A 23,461-nucleotide genomic window follows, 5' to 3' on the forward strand; every position below is an offset into this window, starting at 1 on the left:
GAAGAAAAAAGTTTTATATAAAATCTCGTTCGTATCATAATTACATAATCTTCCCTATGAAATATGAGATTTGTGATCGTCCGATGTAGCAAACTAGGTTGAGGTATTTTTCAAGGCTGATAGAAAGCAAATTAAATTTTCCGTGTTGGATAAAATCAAGAGAAGTTATAAATTATCGGAGAGAGAGAAACTATCCCAGGCTAATCCAGCCCAAAACTTCTCCTACATATTATTTTGTTATTCTATAAAAAACAGGCAAATGATATAAAAAATAATCATAAAATAAAGGCATAACGAAATTATGTCAGCTACGAAACGATAAAATACAATTAAAGTTTATGTTTGCCGATTAATACTACGTAGTATATGTTCAAATAAAACATATCAAAAAGAAGAAGAAGAATATCTCAGCAGTGATAAATTTGTTTAGTTTTACGCCCCATTTAATTAAAAGTAGCAATTCTCGTGTCAGCGCTAGCAGCGGAAAAGTTTCAATGAGAGGAAAACCGATTCTTTTTTCTACATCGCTTTACGAGCCGTTAATGTTTCCCCAAAATTAACCACAATACTTTTAAACGTATATCAGTTCTGCCACAGAGAAACCAGTTGTGGTTTCCATAGCTTCTTACATAGATCTATAAAAGTACTATGTATTCTAAATATTTATGTTTTTCTTAGTGACCTGTCGTTTTATAATTTGTTAAAGTCGTGATGAGCGGTCAAGAATGAGCTAGTTTAGAAAAACACCTTTTTCATTTTTTTTTACTGATGTTTCGAACTTTATTCGGGTCATCTTCAGAGCGTAAAGTGTGGTGTTATTCTTGTGGCGTCATATTAGTTTTGTGTGAAACTGTTGGTGATTAAATTCGTGACAACACTTTCACACAAAGTCAATATGACACCACAATGATAGCACCACACATTATGCCCTGAAGATGACTCGAATAAAGGTCGAAACGTCGGCAAAAAAAGTTGTTTTTCTAAACTACGTCATTCTTGTCCTCATCTCACGATCTCCAAATAATCATTACCTAACGGTCACTAAACACCGCACATTTCTCATTAAAATTAAAATTTCCCTGGAATCAACAGTTGTAAAAAAGTTAATATTATAGTTTAAACTTACACTTCTTCTAACCAACGAGAAAGGTTGAAATTATAGCATTTTTCAGTCAAGTGAGACTTTTTTTCAATCAAATGAAACCTTTTTCCAAGCAAATGAAACCTTTTTCCAACCAAATGAAACTTTTTTCATTCAAATGAAATCTTTTTTCAATCAAATGCTTGAAAAAAGGTTTCATTTGCTTTGGAAAATAGTTTAATTTGGTTGAAAGAAGGTTTCATTTGCTTGGGAAATTAGTTTCATTTGCTTGAAAAAAGGTTTCATTTGGTTGAAAAAAGGTTTCATTTGCTTGGAGAAAGGTTTCATTTGATTGAAAAAAGTTTCATTTGGTTGAAAAACGGTTTCATTTGATTGAAAAAAGTTTCATTTCACTGAAAAATGGTATAAATTATATTTAGGAATATTAGGAACAATTGTTTAAACATTATTTTTAGCGTGTTAAAGAAATGTTACGTAAATGTTTAAACAAGACAATCTAAGAACAAGTATATTAGTAATTTTCTTATTTTTTTACTATAACATACTCACTCAACCATTAATTTTTTACGGTGTTTCACAACAGCAGAGACCTGTCGTTTCATCATTTGTTGAAGTCGTGATGAGCGGTCAAGAATGAGGTAGTTTAAAAAAACACCTTTTTCATTTTTTTTTGCCGATGTTTCGAATTTTATTCTGGTCATCTTCAGGGCATAAAGTGTGGTGTTATTCTTGTGGCGTCATATTGGTTTTGTGTGATAGTGTTGTGGATAAAATTCGTGACAACGCTTTCACTCAAAACCAATATGACACCACAATAATAGCACCACACTTTATGCCATGAAGATGACTCGAATAAAGGTTGAAACGTCGGAAAAAAAGATGTTCTTCTAAACTACCTCATTCTTGACCGCTCCTCACGACTTCATCAAATTATTTTAAATATTTGTAAGGATTGACACAAGAAAAATAAAATTGTTTTAAATGATTTTGACGAATTTTTGCATGTAATTTTTATTTTTCGATGGATTCTTGTTCGAATTTAATTCAATATATTTCAAGTTAAAAATATACAAACCTTGCATACTATCACGTTTTTCTTGGCTTTCTTTTTTTTAAATTAAAAACTATGACAAAAAATTTCGGTATTGATTGACCGTAATTACTCAACATCTTTTATGTAAATATGTAAAACGCTGGCACAAGCGCTAAATATGCAGAAGGTGTTTTTTTCACGGAAAATAGTGCAACTAAGGTGTAATTAACTTTGAAACCGAATTGAGAAGAATTGTTAAAATGCTAAACATACACCGGCCCATCTATCACAGTTAGCGTGGTGCGTGTCGTCTGCCTTCATTGCGTGTTCTCTCATGCCGCCCTCGTAATGCTCTTAAACCGTTATCTTCCATTACGTTTGGCAAAGCTTGTGGAGCAAATAGGTGGGCAAATCACAACCAAACCTTTCCACCGTTGAAATTAGACAATTTACAACGAAATGCACTAATGGTCATCTACGTCAAATAAAGAAAATAACCCGATCATATTACTTGTGAAACTGTATTTTGCTGGCATGGACAAGTTGAAAATTTATACAATTGGAATATCTGGTTTTGAACCTGTAATTTGATCGGTTCCAGACATTCTGGATGAGTTCTTAATTTTATTGCTCATAAGAATAGATCGACACAAAAGAAAAAAATGGCGATATGCTGAAATACGTCTGACAGAAGAATCCAACAATTATAGATAGATCACAATGATCTGTAACGAACAAATTACGGCTTAACAAAACTATCCAACGGATCTTCTTCCTAATGTGTGGTGATTAGTGACCGTTAATCGACAATTATTCAGAAAACGGGAGATGCGGTCTGGTGTGACGTAGGTTTCAGAAAAACATTTTCTTTATCGTGCCAACGTTTCGATCTTTATTGAGATCATCTTCAGAGCCTGGGATTTACAAACATTGTTTACATTTAACAAATACGTTTAGGATGTGGAAAAGTAAATTTATACAATGCAAAATATATTTTCTATATTCAATCAAAGTATTTCTACTCACTCAAAGAGTTTGTCTTCTGTGTAATTGTGCCATTTTTGCGTGTCGTGTTGAGAGTGCCTCGGCAAGTCTTCTTCCTAATGTTGATATCTTTCACTGGAAGATCAGCAGTTGCGAGTTAGCGACTTTGACCTGTTGCTATTTCAAATTGATTTCGTGTATCAATCTAATTAAAATTTGGTCCAAATATCCACAAAACTTTATAAAACAAAGGAAATATCAAACGTCTAAAAAAACATTTGAAAAGTTTTTTTTTTTCGATTTATCCAAATTGAAGCTTCGGTTGCGAGTTAGCAACTTTGGCCTGTTGCTATTTCAAATTGATTTCGCGTATCAATCTAATTAAAATTTGGTCAAAATATCCACAAAAACTTTATAAAACTAAGGAAATATCAAACGTCTAAATAAACATTTGAAAAGTATTTTTTTTTCGATTTATCCAAATTGAAGCCTCGGTTGACAACTTTGCTGGTGCACATGTCTTGATTTGGATTGAAATAATACATATAATTAATAAAGATCCATGGCTTTAAAAAGCATCACTAATTATCAGGCTCATGCAAATGTTGACAATATGGTAGGTAAAATATAGCGAAACATAAATAAAAAAAACTCCATTAATCCATGTAGGGAATGATTTCGGAAAAATACATGAATCCCAATTATCAAGTTTGTTTTGGGCCACGAACAGGAAAATATTCTTAAACAGAGAATAAATCAATTCAAACATCTTGTAACCGTGGGAAGAGAATACGGATGTAAATATAAGAGAAATCGAACCCCAAATCAAATACTGGGGATCATCCATCAACCTTTCAATCTTCTAGACATGAAGAGGAAATTTTGTATGGGGTCATCATGACCATCGTATGGTAAAGGAGGACATCCCATCTGTGTCTCGCGTTAAGAGCTGGTTAAGGTGAAACATATTATTCACAAGCTAAAGCATATAAAGACGAAAGGAAATGTTTTAATATATTGGGCTGGTACAAAAATATTGCAGGTTTCGAAAAGGCAGTCAAAACTGTTTTTAATTTTTATAAAATAAAGACAATTTATCCGATATATTTTCCATCACAATCTTTGCCAACGAGTAATAAGCGCTTTTATTCCACTGAATTAAAAATCCTTATTTCGACTCACAAAGTCTTGAAAGGCGTTTTCGGCTTCACCGCGTTCTCTAAAAATTTTACACCTCAAGAAGTGATCAAAATGCCTAAAACCGTGGAAGTCTGTAGGCGCGAGGTAACATGAATATGGAGGGTGCAGTAAGGTTCATATACTAAGTCCTTAAGTTTCCGCAAGTTTGGCATTGCGACATGTCGCCTGGCGTTATCGTGAAGAATCGGCCCCTTACGGTTAACAAATGCTCACCATCAAAATAGTCACCGAACAATTTTGGGTTCAGATGTTGGTTTTGGGAAGTGTTTTGGCTATTCATCCTTGTCCAACCATTGACCTACAGGTTTACTGCAGCATTGGGTATTAGGCAGCACACTAAACCAGTAGACAGTTGGGCGAGTCTCTATTTAGGGGCTTGCTACAGTTAACTGTCGGGTGTGAGATCAGTTACACTTCGCGGACAGCAGTATGCGAGTCCTATATGCGAGAATTACTGAACAACGGGCGCAAGCAGGTCTCAAGCCCAATGCTTGCAAGTGGGTTTGGATCGTAGTGGTAAGTGGTGAGACTCCTTGAGAGTAGCCCAGGGGTTAAATACCCCTGGACGGTGGTTAGTATTCCACTTTAATAAAAAGTTGGTGCCGGCCCGTCTGTCGGAAGTACCTACGCTAGGGGTGCGCCTCCAATAGGGGTTTCGATAGAGCTGCCTTCTCTATCGAGCGGGAGTAGCTTCGCCTGTGACGCTGGACGGGCGGTTTGCCGACCCAGCCCTGCAGAAGGGCCAAGCGGGGAAGGGCCTTTTTCTTCGGTATTGCACACCCCACCGTAGACGGAAGCGTGTCGCCTCCCTTCTTAAGAAACGATCCTGTGCTTGCACGGAGGACCGATATGGCCCTAGGGCTCGGCGCGGTCTTAAAAGATCCTCATATCCTTCTCAGGGCCTTGAGCAAGATTGGGAACGAATGTCCAATCATTGACCTATCCTCTCGTTATCGTACAGAATCGGCCCCTAACGGTTAATCAATGCTCACCATCAAAATAGTCACTAGAACACTTTTGGGTGCAGATTTTGGTTTTTGGAAGTGTTTTGGCTATTCATCCTTGTCCAACAATTAACCGTATCCTCTCGTTACCGTACAGAATTCATTTCTCACCGCACGTGTTGATTCGATAAAGAAATTGATCATTTTGGTGGAGCAACAGAACAGAAGTACAAATTTTAAAGCGTCGATTTCTTAGAGCTTCGGTTTATTCCTGCGGTATCAACTTTTCGAGCTTCTTTGCTTTACCAATTAGCCCCAGATGGCAAACACTGAGTGGTCAACACTAAGCTCGTCCGCAATTTCCCGTGTTGTGTTACTTGAATTTTATTCAATCAACATTTTGAGTTTGTCGTCGACCACAACGGAAGACCTACTACGACCTTCCTCTTTTCGAAATCAAAATCTCCAAAACGAAATCCCTGAAAAAACGCTGCAACGTGTATTTGCTTATTGCCGCACTTCACTCAAGTCTAAATTCATACAAACAAATTTGATGAAAATATAGTTTGGACATATTTTATTTCCTAACAGTGTTCAGTATGTGGGCCATAATTTTTCCCGGTCGGCATCATCGCCCAAGAAAGGAAGTCGCAGATTTTCAAAATAGATGAGTGATTACCGACACCAAACTCCATTAAATTTGTGCGTGAAGCGTGCATAAAACTCTCTCTAAAGGATGAGGGTTTCACCCGCAGAGATTATCTCTTGGAATTAGGTCCACAAAGATATCCTGATGGGGGACTCGCTTTACGATAGTTTTGTATTGACTTTAGGACAATTTGTTTTAGAGTTACTGAACTTTTCTTAAATGGAAACAAGATAAAAGCAGTTTTGATAATTCCTGTTAAGAGGTAATTATAAAAATATACTGGGATTGCCATAGACAAAACTACAACAAAAGAACAACTCAAACCAACAACACAACTTACCCAAATGACACAAATTCAATAATTCACTTGCCTAAATAATAAATCAGACCTTTTGAAAAATTTACATATGTGACGAATATTTTTTATGTTAGAAGGAGGGACAAAATGTGAGATGCGGTCTGGTGTGACGTAGTTTTAGAAAAACATTTTCTTTGTCGTGCCAACATTTCGATCTTTATTGAGATCATCTTCAGGGCTCAAAGTGTTTGTTTTCCGTGTAGATGTGTCATTCTTTTGTGTCGAGTTGAGACTGCCCAACATCTCATGATCTCCGAATAATCATTGACTAACGGTCACTAAACACCTCACATTTCTTATTATTAATGAAAACTGAAATTTAGCTTTTTTTTAATTTCCAAACAAAACTATTTTCAATAATTACAGAGAAAGTTAGAGAAAGCACATACAATTTTTTAAGACTACCGACATGGGGTACTCGATATTCCGCCATCAGTCCTCTCACTTACAAACAAACATATATATACATATATACAACTGTAGAGCTATAGAGTTATTGAGTATATAATTATTAAATTCACTATTAAATTCACTATTTTTCATGGTCCGCTTGACCAATTAATATCATTCAATTAATTAAGGTTTTTAGTTGAAATAAAAAAGTCAGTGTCACGAGCGGGATTCGAACCCACGATTTTCGGCTACATACACCGCTGCTCTACCACTTGAGCTATCGTGACCTCGATCCAGTCGGGCACTAACCTCCCATCTAATTAATTGAAAGGTATTAATTGGTCAAGTGGACCACGAAAACTAGTGAATTTAATAAGTTAAAATGAAGTATACTTCACTAAAAGTTCTCCGTGGCCATTTCATTTGTCGCCGAGGATCAAATAGATTACACATTTGAAAAATGGCAATAAGGAGGGAAAATTAAAAAAGGTGGGTTTGAGATGGGAAGTTGGCGTCCGAATGGATCGAGGTCACCATAGCTCAAGTGGTAGAGCAGCGGCGTATCTAGCCAAAGGTCGTGGGTTCGAATGCCGCTCGTGACGCTATATAATTATTATTAAAGTAAATTTACTATATTTACAAATAGGAAAACGCCCCTTTCCTTTAAAAATCTAAACAGGGGACCAAGATAGGAATTTTAATAGTTCAATTTAACGGGATATCAGATTTCCTCCCTTGGTTTCGTGGGATAATGTTTATTTTTTGGCGTGGATGTTTGATTACCCCTGACCAACGAATTGTGTTATTTTAATTGAAATATTATTAAACTTTTTTCGAGAAAAATTATTTCTCCATCTTCCAGATAATCTCGCGTTGTTGGTATTACCTAGGAGGCACCTCAGAGTGGTCGATTGAATCTCCTCTCAAATATTGTTTGACGAACGATCGCGTCGACATTTGCTCAAACTTGGTCAATATTTGAAAGAAGGTATTATCCACCACTTATGGAAATATTTTAGTTTGTTCTATATAGTTTAATTATTTTATTGTAACGGTTTTTGTTTTAATCAATTTTTTTTAAACAAGACAACAAAGTAAGGCTTCAGGTTTGGGCAACAAAAACATTTTACGCTCTCGCCATTTAGTGTACATAAATCTTCACTTTTCTCTTCAGCAAGGAGGAATAAGTTGAAATGTCATCAACGACTAAGTGCATCTGACAAGTTTCCACAGTAGAATTAGCCTCGACTGGTTTATTCAAGAGTAAGTGGAATTTTGTTTCATTTCCACCTATTTGGAACTTCTCAATCGTACTTATCAAGTCGGATGTAAAGACTAAAGACTTAGCATCTTATTACAAATAAAAAAATAAACATAAACAAATTGTTATTACAACTTAAGTCGTTATAAGAATGCTAGAGTATAAGGATCATTTGGATCAATAATAACAAAACCTTATCACAATTAAACAATTGTTAAAATGAGCAATTTCAGCAAGGTAACATGTACAAGCAACAAACATCAGCAAATTGGTAAAAACTGAAATACAACTAAACTAGAAATTCATTAGACGTGATGAGCGATCAAGAATAAGGTAGTTTAAAAACACCTTTTTCATTTTTTTGCTGATGTTTCGAAGTTTATTCTGGTCATCTTCAGGGCATTAAATGTGGTATTATTCTTGTGGCGTCATATGGTTTTGTGTGAAAGTGTTGGGGATAAAATTCGTGACAACGCTTTCACCCAAATCCAATATGACACCACAATAATAGCACCACACTTTATGCCCTGAAGATGACTCGAATAAAGGTCGAAACGTCGGCAAAAAAAGGTGTTCTTCTAAATTACCTCATTCTTGACTTCTCCTCACGACTTCAACAAATATTGTAAATATTCGTAAGGATAGACACAAGAAAAATAAAATTGTTTTAAATGATTTTGACGAATTTTTGTATGTAATTTTTATTTTTCGATGGATTCATGTTCGAATTTAATTCAATATACTTCAAGTTAAAAACATACAAAACCTTGAATACTTTCACGTTTTTCTTGGCTTTCTTTTTTTTAAATTAAAAACTATGACAAAAAATTTCGGTATTGATTGACCGTAATTACTCAACATCTTTTATGTAAATATGTAAAACGCTGGCACAAGCGCTAAATATGCAGGTGTTTTTTTCCTCGGCAAATAGTGCAATAATAAACTAGAAATTCATTAGACTGCTCTTGCTCAACTGCAACTAAACCGTGATGTTTATTCAGTGCTTATATTCACTTAACAACTTTCAAACTGAAACAATCGCCCTTTTTCCCTTGGTATGATATTCTAACCAAATGCGGACGGTTATGGTGTCTAATCGTGGTTTCTGTAACATTTGAGAAAACTTCCTATTGCGGATCAAGTAACCGCACAGCCGTGTAAGACGGTACATAACCATGTTGCCATGCTTATGCTCAAATTTATCCAGGGGAGTAAAGTTATTTTACGGGCTAATTATCTTTCTCGGTCTTATGTATACTCCTGTGTTCAAAACAGAACAACGATGAGGAAACCTGTTGATGATGTTGATGTAGAAGTGAGTTTTCCACGTATCGTTAACTTCTTACCGTTTCAACGAAATATCCATGTACATTTTATATTGTATATGTTTACGGGAAATACTAGCAGTAACAACTGAATTTGTTCTTTTCTTCAAGACCATACCTTCATCGAGAGTGTTCAGGGGTGAAAAAATTGTCGATACTTCTAACATTGTATGTACAATGTATGTGTCGAGATTGTTAAATAGACGACAAAAAAAAAGTCAAATACAATGTTGCAAGAGTGATTTTAGTTTGTTTATCAGTCATAACTGACAATTTTTCCATCAATTCGTATAGTTATTCAGCGAGATTTTACAATATTTTTATGTATAAATAGGACATATATCTAGCTGATAGATTTCACATAATTAATAGTTTTAAAATGGAAATTAAAAAATTTTATCATAACTTAAAAGTTAGTTTAGAATTTTAATTAGCTGTTAGCCAGTGTTTAGAATATTAAATTAAATCGTTTTTAGGTCCGAGATGAAGAACTTTTTCTCCACGCACCAAATATTTTCATTGTTATAACAAATTTTGAAAAATTTCTAGATTGCAGCGTTTTGTAGAGTATACAGTGATTTTAGTACTAGAAAATTTTATTACAAATAATTCTATCAATTGTTTTAATATATTCTAGATTTTACTTTATTAGAGTTAGTTCCATATGTACAAATGTTATATTTTTTCAACCCACATGAAAATCCTTCTATGTGCCTATCTTACACCACCACCGCCTTTTCAATCCTTCTCTCGCCTTTGCTGTACAGCAACTTCCTTGCTTTTGGCCTATTTTTTCTACCCGGGACCAGCTCCCGGAAGAATGCCACGGCAAAATCTGATTCCCATTGTCCGGTCGCAGTGTCTGGCCAGTTCCAAAACAGGCTGGAAACTGCGCCGGCCGCCTTTCACCCATGTGATTCTTGAGCAACTAATGTGCTTCTTTAATAATTTTTGATATGCTTTAGCCTGGGGAGATGGAAGAGGTAAGGAGGCATGCAACAGTCTGCTTTAGCGTTTTCTCGTTTTTACACTAATTGGCCCACAATTAATTTGGACGCACTGCACTTTTTTGGCACGCTTACTAACATTTAGTGATTATTTTAGTTTGTTTTTTATTTGTAGTTATCATATATAATGTAATGTTTCTTTTATTTTGGTTTTCAAAAACTTTTAGCAGATGAGACAGCCAATATTTGTGCAAACCACGAAAAAAGACTATTCCCACATAAATCAGTTGGCGTTAACATCGAGGTGGCCAAAATCTAATGTAACAACAGGTTTGTCTTGTTTTTACACGTCTTGACATAAAAAATCAAAGTGTCTTTCAATACCTTTATTACATCTGGTCAGTATTTGATACATTCCAATTAAAATACGTTATTATTTGTTAATAGAGAGGAAACCAATTCTTCAAATTCAAACATATTAAACAGAAGGATTCTAGCACATACAGCGTTTTCATGAAACTACACTTTTGAAATACTGCGACGTAAGATATTCTATCAACATTAGATATTTTCAAACAGTTTACAAAATGGCCTTTGATGGATAATATTTTCTTGGTTTTGTTCATCCATCCTTCCTTTCATCCAATCGTCACTGTAAATAAACAGCCTTTTATAGACTTTTATTTTTGGTTGTTAATATCAATTATACGATTTACTTTTAAAACCTTATTTCAATATTATATTGCCTATTATATAATTGATTATTATACCGGGTGTCCCCTGAAAAGAGGTCAATACTTGAAGAGCCTACATAACAAATTGAACTAAAATGTTTCTATCGTGAAAAGTCTGATTTTTAATTGTATTCGAGATATCTACTTTCTCAGTTACTTCAACTTTCAATTCACTAGTTTCCGTAGTGCGCTTGACCAATTAATATCTTTCAATTAATTAAGGTTTTTAATTGAGATAAAAAAATCAGTTCACGAGCGGGATTCGAACCCACAACCTTCGGCTAGATAATCCGCTACTCTACCACTTGAGCTAGCAATATAAATTAAATTAGATTTTATCTCAACTAAAAACCTTAATTAATTGAAAGATTGGTCAAGCGGACCACGAAAACTAGTGAAGTTAATAATTTTAAATGAAGTGCACCTTCACTAAAGCTCTCCGTGGCCATTTTATTTGCCGCCGAGAATCAAATAGATTACACGACATTTGAAAAATGGCAAAAAGGAGGGAAAATTCAAAAGGTGGGGTTGAGATGGGAAGTTAGCGTCCGAGTGGATCGACGTCACGATAGCTCAAGTGGTAGAGCAGCGGCGTATCTAACCGAAGATCGTGGGTTCGAATCCGCTCGTGACACTGACTTTTTTATCCCAACTAAAAACCTTAATTAATTGAAAGATTTATTGCACATATTATGATAATCCTATAGTAAATTGTATTACACCAATTGCAAGTGTTTAAAACCCTATGATATTTATTACATTTTTTTATTGTTTAATTAAACAAACAAAGAATAAAATCACTTAGAAGATAAATTGTTACAAATTCCCAAAGTTCTTGTATAAAGGTTAAGATATGTTTTCGTGGTTCTGTAAATACTGGCAGTTATGAAGCTTGCAGAAAAGGGGCCGCTGCTAATGAGCTGTAAACAAATGTGCTTAATTATGGTCATTATCATTAATGTAAAATTAACGGTTAATTGCTAAAAAATTGATTTTCTGTTATGACCGGTTAAAAATATGAGAGTAATACAAAGTAAACAAACAAGTTTCGTCAATACAAAATTTAACAAAGTGGTCATTAAGAAAGGCTTTTTTTTAAATTATATTTTCCAGCTTGACATTGATTTGTGCCAGATTTTATTGTTCTCAGGCTTTTTGTTCTAACATTCTATTTCCTACCAAAAAGTCTTTTTTGTTTACTTTGCACTACTACTATTATTTCTAATAGAAGTTTCAAAATTTTAAGGAATATTTTTTTACAGTTGTAACAAAATCAAAATTTTAGCAAACGTTAATTTTACATTTTTCAATTAATTAATATTTATGAAAGGGATTGGTTAAGATAAAAAATCAGCGTCACGAGCGAGATTCGAACCCACGACCTTCGGCTAAATACTCCACTTCTATACCACTTGAGCTATCGTGACTTCGAAAAATGGCAAAAAGGAGGGAAAATTCGAGAGATGGGGTTGAGATGGGAAGTTATTGTCCGAGCGGATCGAATTCACGATAACTCAAGTGGGAGAGTAGCGGCGTATTTAGCCGAAGGTAGTGGGTTCGAATCACGCTCGTGACGCTGACTTTTTGATCTTAACCAATACCATTCATAAATATTAATTAATTGAAAAATGTTAATTGTTCAATCGTACCACGAACTATAATGGGTTAATAACCTTTGAAATATTTGGTACATTTATTTAATGCTCATTAGTAGGAGCAACTTTTTTTGACAGCTCCATATTTCAGTGTTTACAGAATCAAGTATATCCTATTGTAATTTTACGCAAGAATTTTACAAACTCGTAAATGTTCTAAGTGATTTTGTATTGTGTTTTCTTGAGGTTCTAACGAAATAAATGGATCTCATAGGGTTTTGAAAATTATTGCCTTTGGTGTAATCAAATTTACAGTTGGTTTAATGTTTCATGAGATTAGAAGGACTGTACGGAAAAGTTGTGAAAGGTTGAAGAAACCAGAAAATTAAAAATCAGACTTTTGGCAATTGGAACAAAAAAAAATTGGTCTGTCCCTTTTCCCTCCAGATTTCTTAGTGTTTGTTTCTTAACGCCAAGAACATCCGGCAAACTTCCTAATACCTTCTTTCTATTTTGTTTGCGGCCTTCCTCTTTTACTGTTCTTAACAAGTGGTGACTAGTTGGTAGCCTTTTTTGTTCATTTTCACTCTGAAAATTGGATGACGTACCGAGTCCAATTTCAGTTCATAGATTTTATTTTATTTTTACCCTTTAACTTTTGTTTTTGCCCTAATAATGCTGTTCTTTTTATGTACAACATAGCACGTTCCGTTAGTCGTTGAATGGTCGCTATTCTGCCTAAATGTTTCGGGGCTATCTGTTCGTTTTTGTGTTTTGTATTTTTTTCTCCAAAATTTCTGCCAGGCTAATAAAAATTTTCTCAATGTTTTCCTTTTCGTTTTTTCAGCCAAGATCAACAGTTGTCACAAATAAAAATTTTTTCGACGTATTTTAGTTCTTTACCGAGGAGCTTTGCTCATTCTTTTCTTTCATTCCTCATTACAACCGTCTTAATATCGCTTATTTTTAGTCCTGCTTTTTTTACTTTCCTTATTCAGGCGATAGGATTATATCAGTAGGCATTAATGTTTCCAGCATTAGAAGTATCGATCACTTTTCACCTCATGAACTCTCTGAATCAAGGTATGGTCTTGAAGAAGACAGTAAATTCAGTTGTTACTGCCGAGTTTCCGACCTATTTTAAGGTCAGCAACCTTTCAGATACAGTCTAGGCAATGTTGGGACTGAGTCAGTTTTCAAGAAAAATGGAGATCCCCTGTAAAAAAATCTTAAATATGTCAGTGTGTGCATATTTAAGATGCCCTCATGATGACCTTAAAATAAGTCGAATGCTCGGCAGTAACAACTGAATTTAATGTCTTCTTCAAGACCATACCTTGATCCAGAGTGTTCTTGAAACTTAAATGTGTGGCTTGGCGTGTTTTCCCACTTATATGATCGGAAGACCTCTCGCAATTCCAATTTTTTTAACAGTGTCTGGGAGAAAGAAGACCTCCCTGTGTTAGCCTTTTGAACTATTCTCCTACTGATTCCAATTTTATTCTTGCTCTGGTATCATATAATTCATTTGTAATTGTGATGTAATTAAAATGGACTTCTTGGCTTTCTAGGGCAGAATTGGTGTTAACCAAATGATTCAAATATCTATTCATAGTCGTCACACGCCATATATACAACACTTTGATTTTTCGATTACATACCTGATTTACAATATAAATATGGTCCTTCGCTAAGAACCCATCAGGAAAACTAGGTTGTTTTTATTTTTTAGCTTGACCAACAATATTCCACAGTTGGAGACAGCCAAAAACACACTTTGCTAAAAAGCTGTTTTATTAGTTAAAACAGTATCGATTTCGAGGTTAGGTAGCTTGTTTTTGTGGTTATTTACTTTCTCGATTTTCTTTAATTCCTTTAATAATTGTATTTTTAAGAAAATGCTCCTCGAAGTTGGAACTTTAGTGGTTTGTAATTGTTGATATCACTTGGCACCCTTTTTTTATGTAAAAAGGATCTCTCATTTTCCAAGAGAGTAGTATCGTCAATATTAGTTTATAATTATTCGTAAAATAAGATGAACTTAAACAATACCTGATGATAGCTTGCAAATAACTTTTTAAAAAGTAAAATTTGAGTTTTCTATATTCATACCCGTTCAACATGGATTATAAAATATGTCAATATGTGAGATTTTCTGAGTTTACGGGTAAATTCTGAAAAAATTAATCTCTCATAGAGCGGCATAACTTTCACGTTAGGCATATGTATAGCATCGTTCAGGGAGCGCCCCTGGGCTAGATAAGACCTTCTTGGTAAACCCACATCGGGGGTTATTTTGAATTGGAATCCAACCCTAGGAGGAAATACATTCGTGGCGTGTGAAAATCGGCCAAAAAAATTTAATTTTTACCTGAATATAAAATTCGTAATTGTTAATGAAACAAAGTTATTCTAGACGAGGGTTTTTTTTCTAACATGAAATACACGTTCATTCTCGATATACACAAAGGAAGACAACACGGGATATCTACGCTAGCCTCGTTCTCCCGAAAAATCGGGTCAGGAGACCCAGATACTCGGTGCCGTGCTGAAGGACAAATCTCATATCGGTGACATGCCTACGCGCTCTCTATAAGGAGCCAAGGACATCCATCACGTTGGACATATAGAGCAAACGTTTTCTATATTCCGGGCACATACATCGGTTTTGACCCAAAAGTAAGTGTATGGGTGTCTACCTGGCAAAGCATATTGTTAATCAGGTGAAGTGATGATTATATTGGATTTAATTGTTTATTAAGATATAAATATTATTTATAGAGATTTTATATTAAAATACATAATATTAAAATATATTAAGGCTCTCTCTCTCTCTCTCTCTCTCTCTCTCTTTCTCTCTCTCTCGTTTTTTCTTTCTTTCTTCCTCACTTTCTCTCCCCCTCTGTCATTCCCTCACTTACTCATCTCGCTTCACTAAAATTTGAAACAAAATGAAAGTGGTCCTTTCCTGTAAACGTTTCTTTCTTGAAAACTTTTCTTTATTATTGTTAATATAACGAACTAATATACTAACTAGTTGGTATAGCGTTGCTTATGTAAGTTAAGCAGATCCTAACGGCGCCCAGGACCGACACTTATGCAACACTGACGAGTCTTGCTGGTTTAGTATGCAGGGTACGCCCCAATCGCAAATATGTGTTTCCCTTCAAAGAGATAATACAAATAATTTTTCCTCTATTATTTATTTATTCTTCATCGTTTCATCTATTTTTCTTTCTTCTTTTAAGAATGGTCAAAATAAATGAGAAAATAATTATAATTTTGTAGTAGTTTCAATTCAATTTTGCATTCAGTTTCACTGAAGAATATGACCTTGTTTATTTTCCTCTCTCTCTCTCTCTCTCTCTCTCTCTCTCTCTCTCTCTCTCTCTCTCTTTGTGTGTGTGTGTGTGTGTGTGTGTGTGTTTTATCAGGAGCTTTTGAGGATAAAACCGTCTTTTTCCTCATGTTTTTTCTTTTCTCATAAAAATTATATCAGCATCCACCGACATATTAGTTATAAAAAACAGAACAATTTGCGGTAAAAAAAAAAACTTTTTTTATTTATCTTCTTGCCATTCATACCTGCGCGCGCGAGGGCAAATATATAATACACGAATCTATTAAAAGCAAATCGTCGTAGAGAGCGATGCCGTATAAATTCAAAAAAATACAAGCCCACGAGTGAGTTAAGGAGCCGTGTTCACAATTATTAATGAAAGCCTGCTTTGAAAATGTCAGCCGTGAGATTTCACTCGGCGGTACACGCATGGATTTCCCACGTCCACCCCACCTTGAATAAATTCACCATCCAGACACGGTTTTTGCCTTTTCAAGACGGAAAGTGAGCACAGGAGACTTTCAACCTCTTCAAAATTTGTTAACGTCCTCGTTCACAAAAGCTTGAGTGGATGAGGCTTTTTGGCTTACGATCTTGTCGCCTTGTCACACTCACTATAAAAAGGAGAGAAATTATATCATCCAGTCCTGCTCGGCGATTCCGCCGATACTAAAAGAGCCAGTACAAAACAACTAAAGAAAGAGAATTTCTTTACTATAAAATGAGATTTTTGACGTTACCCATTGTATATAAAGCCTTGATGGCGATTTATGGGCAGCCATGTCTAATCATGCGTGATCATCATAATTATTCTATTTTGTGTTTCCATGAAGTGGCTAAATGATTTTGAAATGACACTGGAGATTGAAAATGAGAAAAATAGTCAAAATTTAAATGATAATGTTCTCTATGAAAATGTTAAACAGCTCGTTTATCATTTCCTTATTGTTTAGAGTGGACTTTTTTGCTTAATGATGGGGAATCTTGTGTCAAGGACCTTTTAAGTATTCACGGTCTCCCTTGTTCGAAACGGTTGTATTTTCTCACTTTTAATAACAGCCGGTACGGAATTGAGACTAATGCTCTCTCTGTCAACAAGTGCCCCCCATTACGAATTTATTCCGCTCTCCGGACCCGGCGAACATAAAATGTGTCAAATGAATATGTATGAGGAATGCGGATGCAAAATGTGTTTCGAAATCCCAACGCCGCAGCATCTTGCCAGGCGTACATCACGGTGACACTGGCGATAGATTGTTCCAGAAGAAATATCAGGACTATTTTTCTTCAGTGGCAAGATTTATCGAACTGGAGACCAAACTAGGTTGCTACACTACAAATGCTCCGTAACCCTATCGGGTTCAGGGGTAGTGATTTGTTTTACGCCACCGCCCCGTGGTAAAGTGAAGCTTTTATTGTTTCTACAAATACGTGAAGGATTAGAGGTGGACAAGATAAAACCAATTGAATCTGATTGGATAGTACGATCTTATGAATCCCTTGTTCTTGCCCCTTTTAATTTCCTTTCTTTCCCTGCAAGCGGACATGCTCATTCACTTTCACCAAAAGAAATTCGATAAGGCCGCAAGTTTGAGACTGTTTTTTTTTTCCGATTTTATTTCTTTCGTAAAAGCACACAAAATAAACACAAAAATCGGTTCTTACAAAAGTTCAATTTTTATTAGAAAATGGACTAAAATTAAAATCAGACAAATTCTGGGACAAGAAATGTTCAAATCCATACGTGCATTATCGCATAATATTTAATCCATATATGTATTTGGTAGTCATAATTTACCTAGTAATTATTTAAATTAATTATACTTTTTATTTAATGTCTTAGTAGATATGAAAATGCTAATGTCACTAGGATTCGAACCCATGACCTTTGGCTCAATACGACCGACGATGCTCTAACCACTTGAGCTATCGTGACTTCGATCCTTATCTCAACCTACACCTATGGGAAGTACCTATACTAACTAACTTTTACTACTAACTGTAACTTTTACAGAACTAATCAAATGGCTTTGTCATCTTTAGTCGTTTTATGATGGCTGACTAAGTAGCAGGTGGCTGGCCCCGGTGTTCGGGTGGTTTTAACCTCTTTTAAAGTAGTTTCTATAACTATACCGTGTGATCTCGGTGCCCATGTGCGGAATGTTCAGATCTCTGTGCATTTCGCTATTGCGAACATGCCAACAAACCTATCATATTTCGTAGAACTTTATTTTGGAATCGTTGCATTACGATTGTATTGCTTCTATTAATTTGAAATGTAAGAATACTGTGGTACTGTGAACTATGGTTAAAAAGCACAATTAGTTTATATTTTTTTAAATTATCAAATGTATAGGAATGTTAATTTACTTACAATTCATATTTTGCTTATATTTCATTCCATTTGCCAAGTTGCTATTAATGGTTGAAAGAAAAAATAATACTTTAAAACCAAAATAATACCAAATTAAAAGTAATTAGGTTAACAAAATAAGATTAATTTGAAGTTAAAAATGGTTAATGTATTGCAGCAAAGTGTTAATTTCAAAATAAAAATGGTTAGTTTGTCAGAAAAAAACCTGTATAAACATAAAGTATAAATTCACTAGTTTTCGTGGTCCGCTTGACCAATTAATATCTTTGAATGAATTAAGGTTTTTAGTTGAGATAAAAAAGTGAGTGTCACGAGTGGGATTCGAACCCACGACCTTCGGCTAGATACGCCGCTTGTCTACCACCTGAGCTATCCTGACTTGGATCTACGGGGTACCAACTTCCCACCTCAAACCCATCTTTTGAATTTTCCCTCCTTTTTGCCATTTTTCAATCTTTTGAATCAATTTTAACTCAACTAAAAAACTTAATTAATTGAAAGATTAATATTTATTTTATTTAATTTTGATTTAATATAATTTAATAAGTTAAATGAAGTATATCTTCTCGAAAGCTCTGCGTGGCCATTTCATTTGTCGCCGAGAATCAAATAGATTACTCGACATTTGAAAAATGGCAAAAAGGGGGGAAAATTCAAAAGGTGGGGTTGAGAGGGGAAGTTAGTGTCCGAGTGGATCGAAGTCACGATAGCTCAAGTGGAACAGCAGCGGCGTATCTAGCCGCAGGTCGTGGGTTCGAATCTAGCTCGTGACACTGCCTTTTTTTAACTAAAAACCTTAATTAATAAAGTATAAAGCCGAAGGCCATGGGTTCGAATCCCGCTCGTGACACAGACTTTTTCATTTCAACCAAGACCTTACATAAAAAGAATTTAATAAAGTATAAAGCCATAATATAATAGATAGCGCAATAAATTTATATTGAACTCTTCAGTATTGTAAATTAAGGTTTCACAAAGAGAGTTTAAGCCACAGGCGTTCCAACCAGATTTTGTTAAAATTGAAAAGTCAAATCTAAAATCGATCGAAATTAATCAATTAGAAAATATCGTAATCAAGATCATCCATTTTTATTTTCCCACCCGACAGGGCGCATCCACGTACGAATAAGACAAGATCGACAATTCAATTATGTATCAACCCAGAATCCTTTTTCCCTACTATTATTTAAATCATGTAACACGTCGAAAAATGGAAAATTAGGGTAAACATTTCTAAATTATTTACTCTGAAAAAACTCAGCTTCTTAAAAGAATTTAATTAACTCGGTCGTTAGTCTATTTAAAAGGTTCATTGACTTTAATTAAACTTATTTGATTTCATCGAAATTCCGGAGCTGGTTCAACTGGAAATTTCATCGGAGGCGATGTTTCCTCGGCCTCGCCGTTCTTCTCTTGAAAAGGCCGAGTCCATGGGGGTTGGGGCGAAGGACATGAAATTCCCAAAGAATAAATAACGACCACTTGGCTGGGGGGGGGGTTGTGTTTCGAGTGTGGAGAACTTTTCGAGCTGGGGCGGCGGTTGACACAGTGCTCTGCTCCCCGACAATCGGCTCAACAATTCCCACGCAGTTCGCCCATTTAGCTTTACGAGTCCGTCGTCCCTTACTTCACCGGGCTCTAAGCTGGAAAGAATATTTCCGATCTCTCTCGACTATGATATGGTCGTTTACGAACAAGGAACGTATCTCTCAGGGTGAGAAGGGTCTCCGAAAGGAATTCGTTTAATTCGATTGATTTGCAAATGTACTTTCCTATAATGTGTGGTGTTTAGTGACCGTTAGTTAATGATTATTTGGAGATAGTGAGATGCGGTCTGGTGTGACGTAGGTTTTAGTAAAACATTTTCTTTATCGTACCAACGTTTCGGTCTTTATTGAGATCATCTTCAGGGCTCAAGGTATTTGTTTTCTGTGTAGATGTATCATTCTTGTGTGTCGTGTTGAGAGTGCATAATTTTCGTTGAATAACATGTACCTCAGATCAAACTGATTGTTTCATGTGTGACAATAGTTTTACTGAATGGCCTGAATTTCTGCGTTCTTCCCGAAGTTAAAAACCCGATGAAAAGAAAGGGTTAAAAAATACACTACAGGAGCCTGCTGTATATTTATAGTTATAGAAACAGTATTTTAAGGAATTCCGTGTTTTTGGACCTATGATAGGATTCGTTTCGAAATCGTGAAAAGGTTTGTTAAGGTCAGTTAGACCACATCGACAATTCTCGGAAATTACTCTGAGTTGAACGTTATTCTATGTGATCAAATGTTTGAAAACCATCCTGATCCGAACAATTGGCCAGTTTATTCAACAGCTCAGGCAGGCGGCAGATCTTCGAATACAGACGGACGAAGAAGTTCGACACCATAAGTCTACGACATGTCATGTGCCTAAAGACGGTTCCCAAATGCCATGGCGTTCCAAACCAATTTGAGTTTTCTTCAAGCGATCTGTGGGATGATGAATCTGTAATTTGGTCTTTAACGATGATTGTGGTCTGGATCCATTTTATTTTTTTTTTAATGAACTGTGCATATTAGCCATGTGACAATTTCGTATATGTGTGTTCAAATTTGGGGGGGTTATTGTGAAAAAAGGGCCAGAGGCGACGGTGGGAATCGAACCCAGGACCGCGGTGTGAGAGTCTCTCATGCTAACCACTCGGCTACCGCGGTCCCCGTTCACCATCTTCAATGAGTTATTTGTGAAGTGTGTTATAAAGGGATAGGTTGGGGGGAGGCAGTAGGTGTCTTTGGTGGATTAATCCTGGGTTTGTTTTACAAAGCCTTAGCTTTTTCATTCTTGATGACGAACAAGCCGACTCCTGCGTAGAAGAGGTTCGCATGCTTATTCGTAAAAGTGAGGAGATATGCACATTTCATTGAAGTAATGAATATGTACAAGCGTAAGTTTCACTGAACGTAGAGTTTGCGACGATATCTAGTTCAAGGGTTTAGCCGGGAAGGAATCACTCCAACACTCAAGTTACTCGAAGTAGCGCCTTTTGCCAGGAAGGAATATGTACAGGACGGTTTTGAATGGTTGTACGTGGGATGTTTTTAATTTGTGCATCTACGAGTTTTTAGTGTTGGTCGTATGTATATTCCTAAATTCGCAAATATTTTCTTTTTTTCCTTTTTTTTGTACATCGCGGACTAATTTTACATCTATCTGCATTGTTAAGAATTTGTGATGGTTTTATATATTTCATTTTTCTTCTTGTCCGTTCGATGTATTTGTCAACACATTCGCATGTTTTTGCCATTTTCGTCTAGTGAGTTGGTTGACAATTGGTCAGAGTAAGGTCAAAAATGTGGTTTTGACAGCAGCAACTGGCGATACCACACCGGACATAAGGGCACGTTAAAGGATGCGTATATCCATACATAACTACAAAATCTACAGTGTGTATTGTATGTTGTATAGTTATATATTTATACACAGGGTGGCCCCAATCGATTCAGCCAGACTTCCAGATCTTATAGGAAAGTCAACATTGATTAAAAAAGGTCCTATGAACCTGTGTCCGCAAACCCTTCAGTTCCGAGCTACAGGCAAAAAACAGTAGCTGCTTTATAATAAAATTAATTTTTAATCATGGTTCAATGTACCCTCTTCGAGCAGCAATACATTGTCTGCACCGTTTTAAAACCGACATTTGATAGGGTGTTCAAGTTGTGAATTTTCGATAAAAATGTCATAAATGGTGAATTTTGTGTACCCCTTCACCTCCTAACTTCGAAAAATCCCAAAAATGAAATTTTCGGCCGATCAGACTACTTTTAATCTCATCCGACGCAGAAATTAATCCTCTACAGATGTTGTTTCGAACTGTTGTACGATCAGGCTAACGGGTTACGAACAATTTCACGAATAAGGTCAAAAAACGTGGTTTTTCGTGGTTTTTTGCCTGTAGCTCGGAACTGAAGGGTTTGCGGACACAGGTTCATAGGACCTTTTTTACTCAGCGTTCAATTTCCCATAAGATGTGGGAGTGTGGCTGAATCAATTGGGGCCACCCTGTATATTCTTACAAGCTGACGATAGCGGGAAGTACGTTTGACACTGGGCGAAAAAAATGCAAAATAGTTGAAATGGCTTGGTTGGCCAATGTAGGAAACGACAGGTAACCCTCGGTAGATACAATCACAAAATGAAATCCTGGTCGTCCAGTCTTTCTCAAGTATTCTAGTGTTTTGCAATCCTTAAAGACAGTGTTTGCATCAAGACGCAGTATTTTTAAAATGATAAAGCCTGAGAAATAACTAAACCCTTATTTTATGTATTTTTTTAAATTCCTCAAACGATTAAATTGTTGATGAAAAATTGCTTAGTCAATAAATTATTCTTGACTCTCGTCTAATGTACATAAATAGGATTTCGTATACTAATTACACAAAATTGATATAAAAAACTAAAACCCGCTTAGGAAGTGTTCAAGGATTTAAAAAGTTAGGACTTCTAATATCACCGATCCATGTGGTTTTTGAACCGTACAACAAGTTTTCAGGCGTCTGGGTTTCATGTTGAGGTGGAATCAAGGAAGGATTACGGCCATTAAGCCTGGTCGATAAGGCGATGATAGAATGACGAAGGCGTGATGGCGAAAATTGATGCAAGGCGCGGGATGATGATAACAAAGAGAATTAAGTAGCGAGACGTGACTCTCGTAGTCCAAGATCAGAAAGCGCCCTTTCACGCAGGGTGGACCACTTAGGGCATTAACCAGGTGAGAAATTACATTCGACCACTTACTGCGCAAATCCGAAGCGTATAAGTTGGCTCAAGGCCCGTGTTTTACATTACGGCTTTATTAAACCGCCCACATTCACTGGCTCGCTAATATTTTTTACGCTTTTTATGTTCGTTTCAAGTAACGACCCGGTTAAGAATTTTAGGACGATTTTGATGATTTGCGATAACTTGAAAACATGGACAAGTCATTCCTACTTTACAAAAGCAACAGAATTAAGTAGCGTTATCTGTAAGCCATGGCAGGAAGAAGATAACCTGTAAGAAAAATTCCTGCAGTTATGTTCCAAGTGGTATTGAACGTTGAATAACGGAACGTTGAATGAAAATTGGATTAAGTAACGCACAGATACTTCTAAAAAGCTCAACAAACCTCGCAAAAAATTCTCAGGTTATCACTTAAGCACAAAAATATACCCATAATGACAATTAATCAAGGTTTTTAGTTGAGA

At 35.7% G+C, this 23,461-nt stretch overlaps 1 protein-coding gene across 3 annotated transcripts in view; it reads left to right on the plus strand.

Annotated features, from left to right (window-relative positions):
- The window catches only part of LOC106666993 (inactive dipeptidyl peptidase 10), a 184,723-nt gene that overhangs the window by 106,813 nt on the left and 54,449 nt on the right, over positions 1 to 23,461 (plus strand). For 2 of the 3 annotated variants that reach the window (XM_014394576.2, XM_014394577.2), the window contains one exon: positions 10,215 to 10,232. The exons of the other annotated variant lie outside the window; for it this stretch is intronic. In XM_014394576.2, the coding sequence (XP_014250062.1) occupies positions 10,215 to 10,232 (18 nt within the window). The remainder of the gene's footprint in view (positions 1 to 10,214; positions 10,233 to 23,461) is intronic. 3 annotated transcript variants of the gene reach the window in all.

This window comes from Cimex lectularius, unplaced genomic scaffold (assembly GCF_000648675.2).
Source record: "Cimex lectularius strain Harlan isolate CLEC.00 unplaced genomic scaffold, Clec_2.1 scaffold25, whole genome shotgun sequence".
Lineage (NCBI taxonomy): Eukaryota > Metazoa > Arthropoda > Insecta > Hemiptera > Cimicidae > Cimex > Cimex lectularius.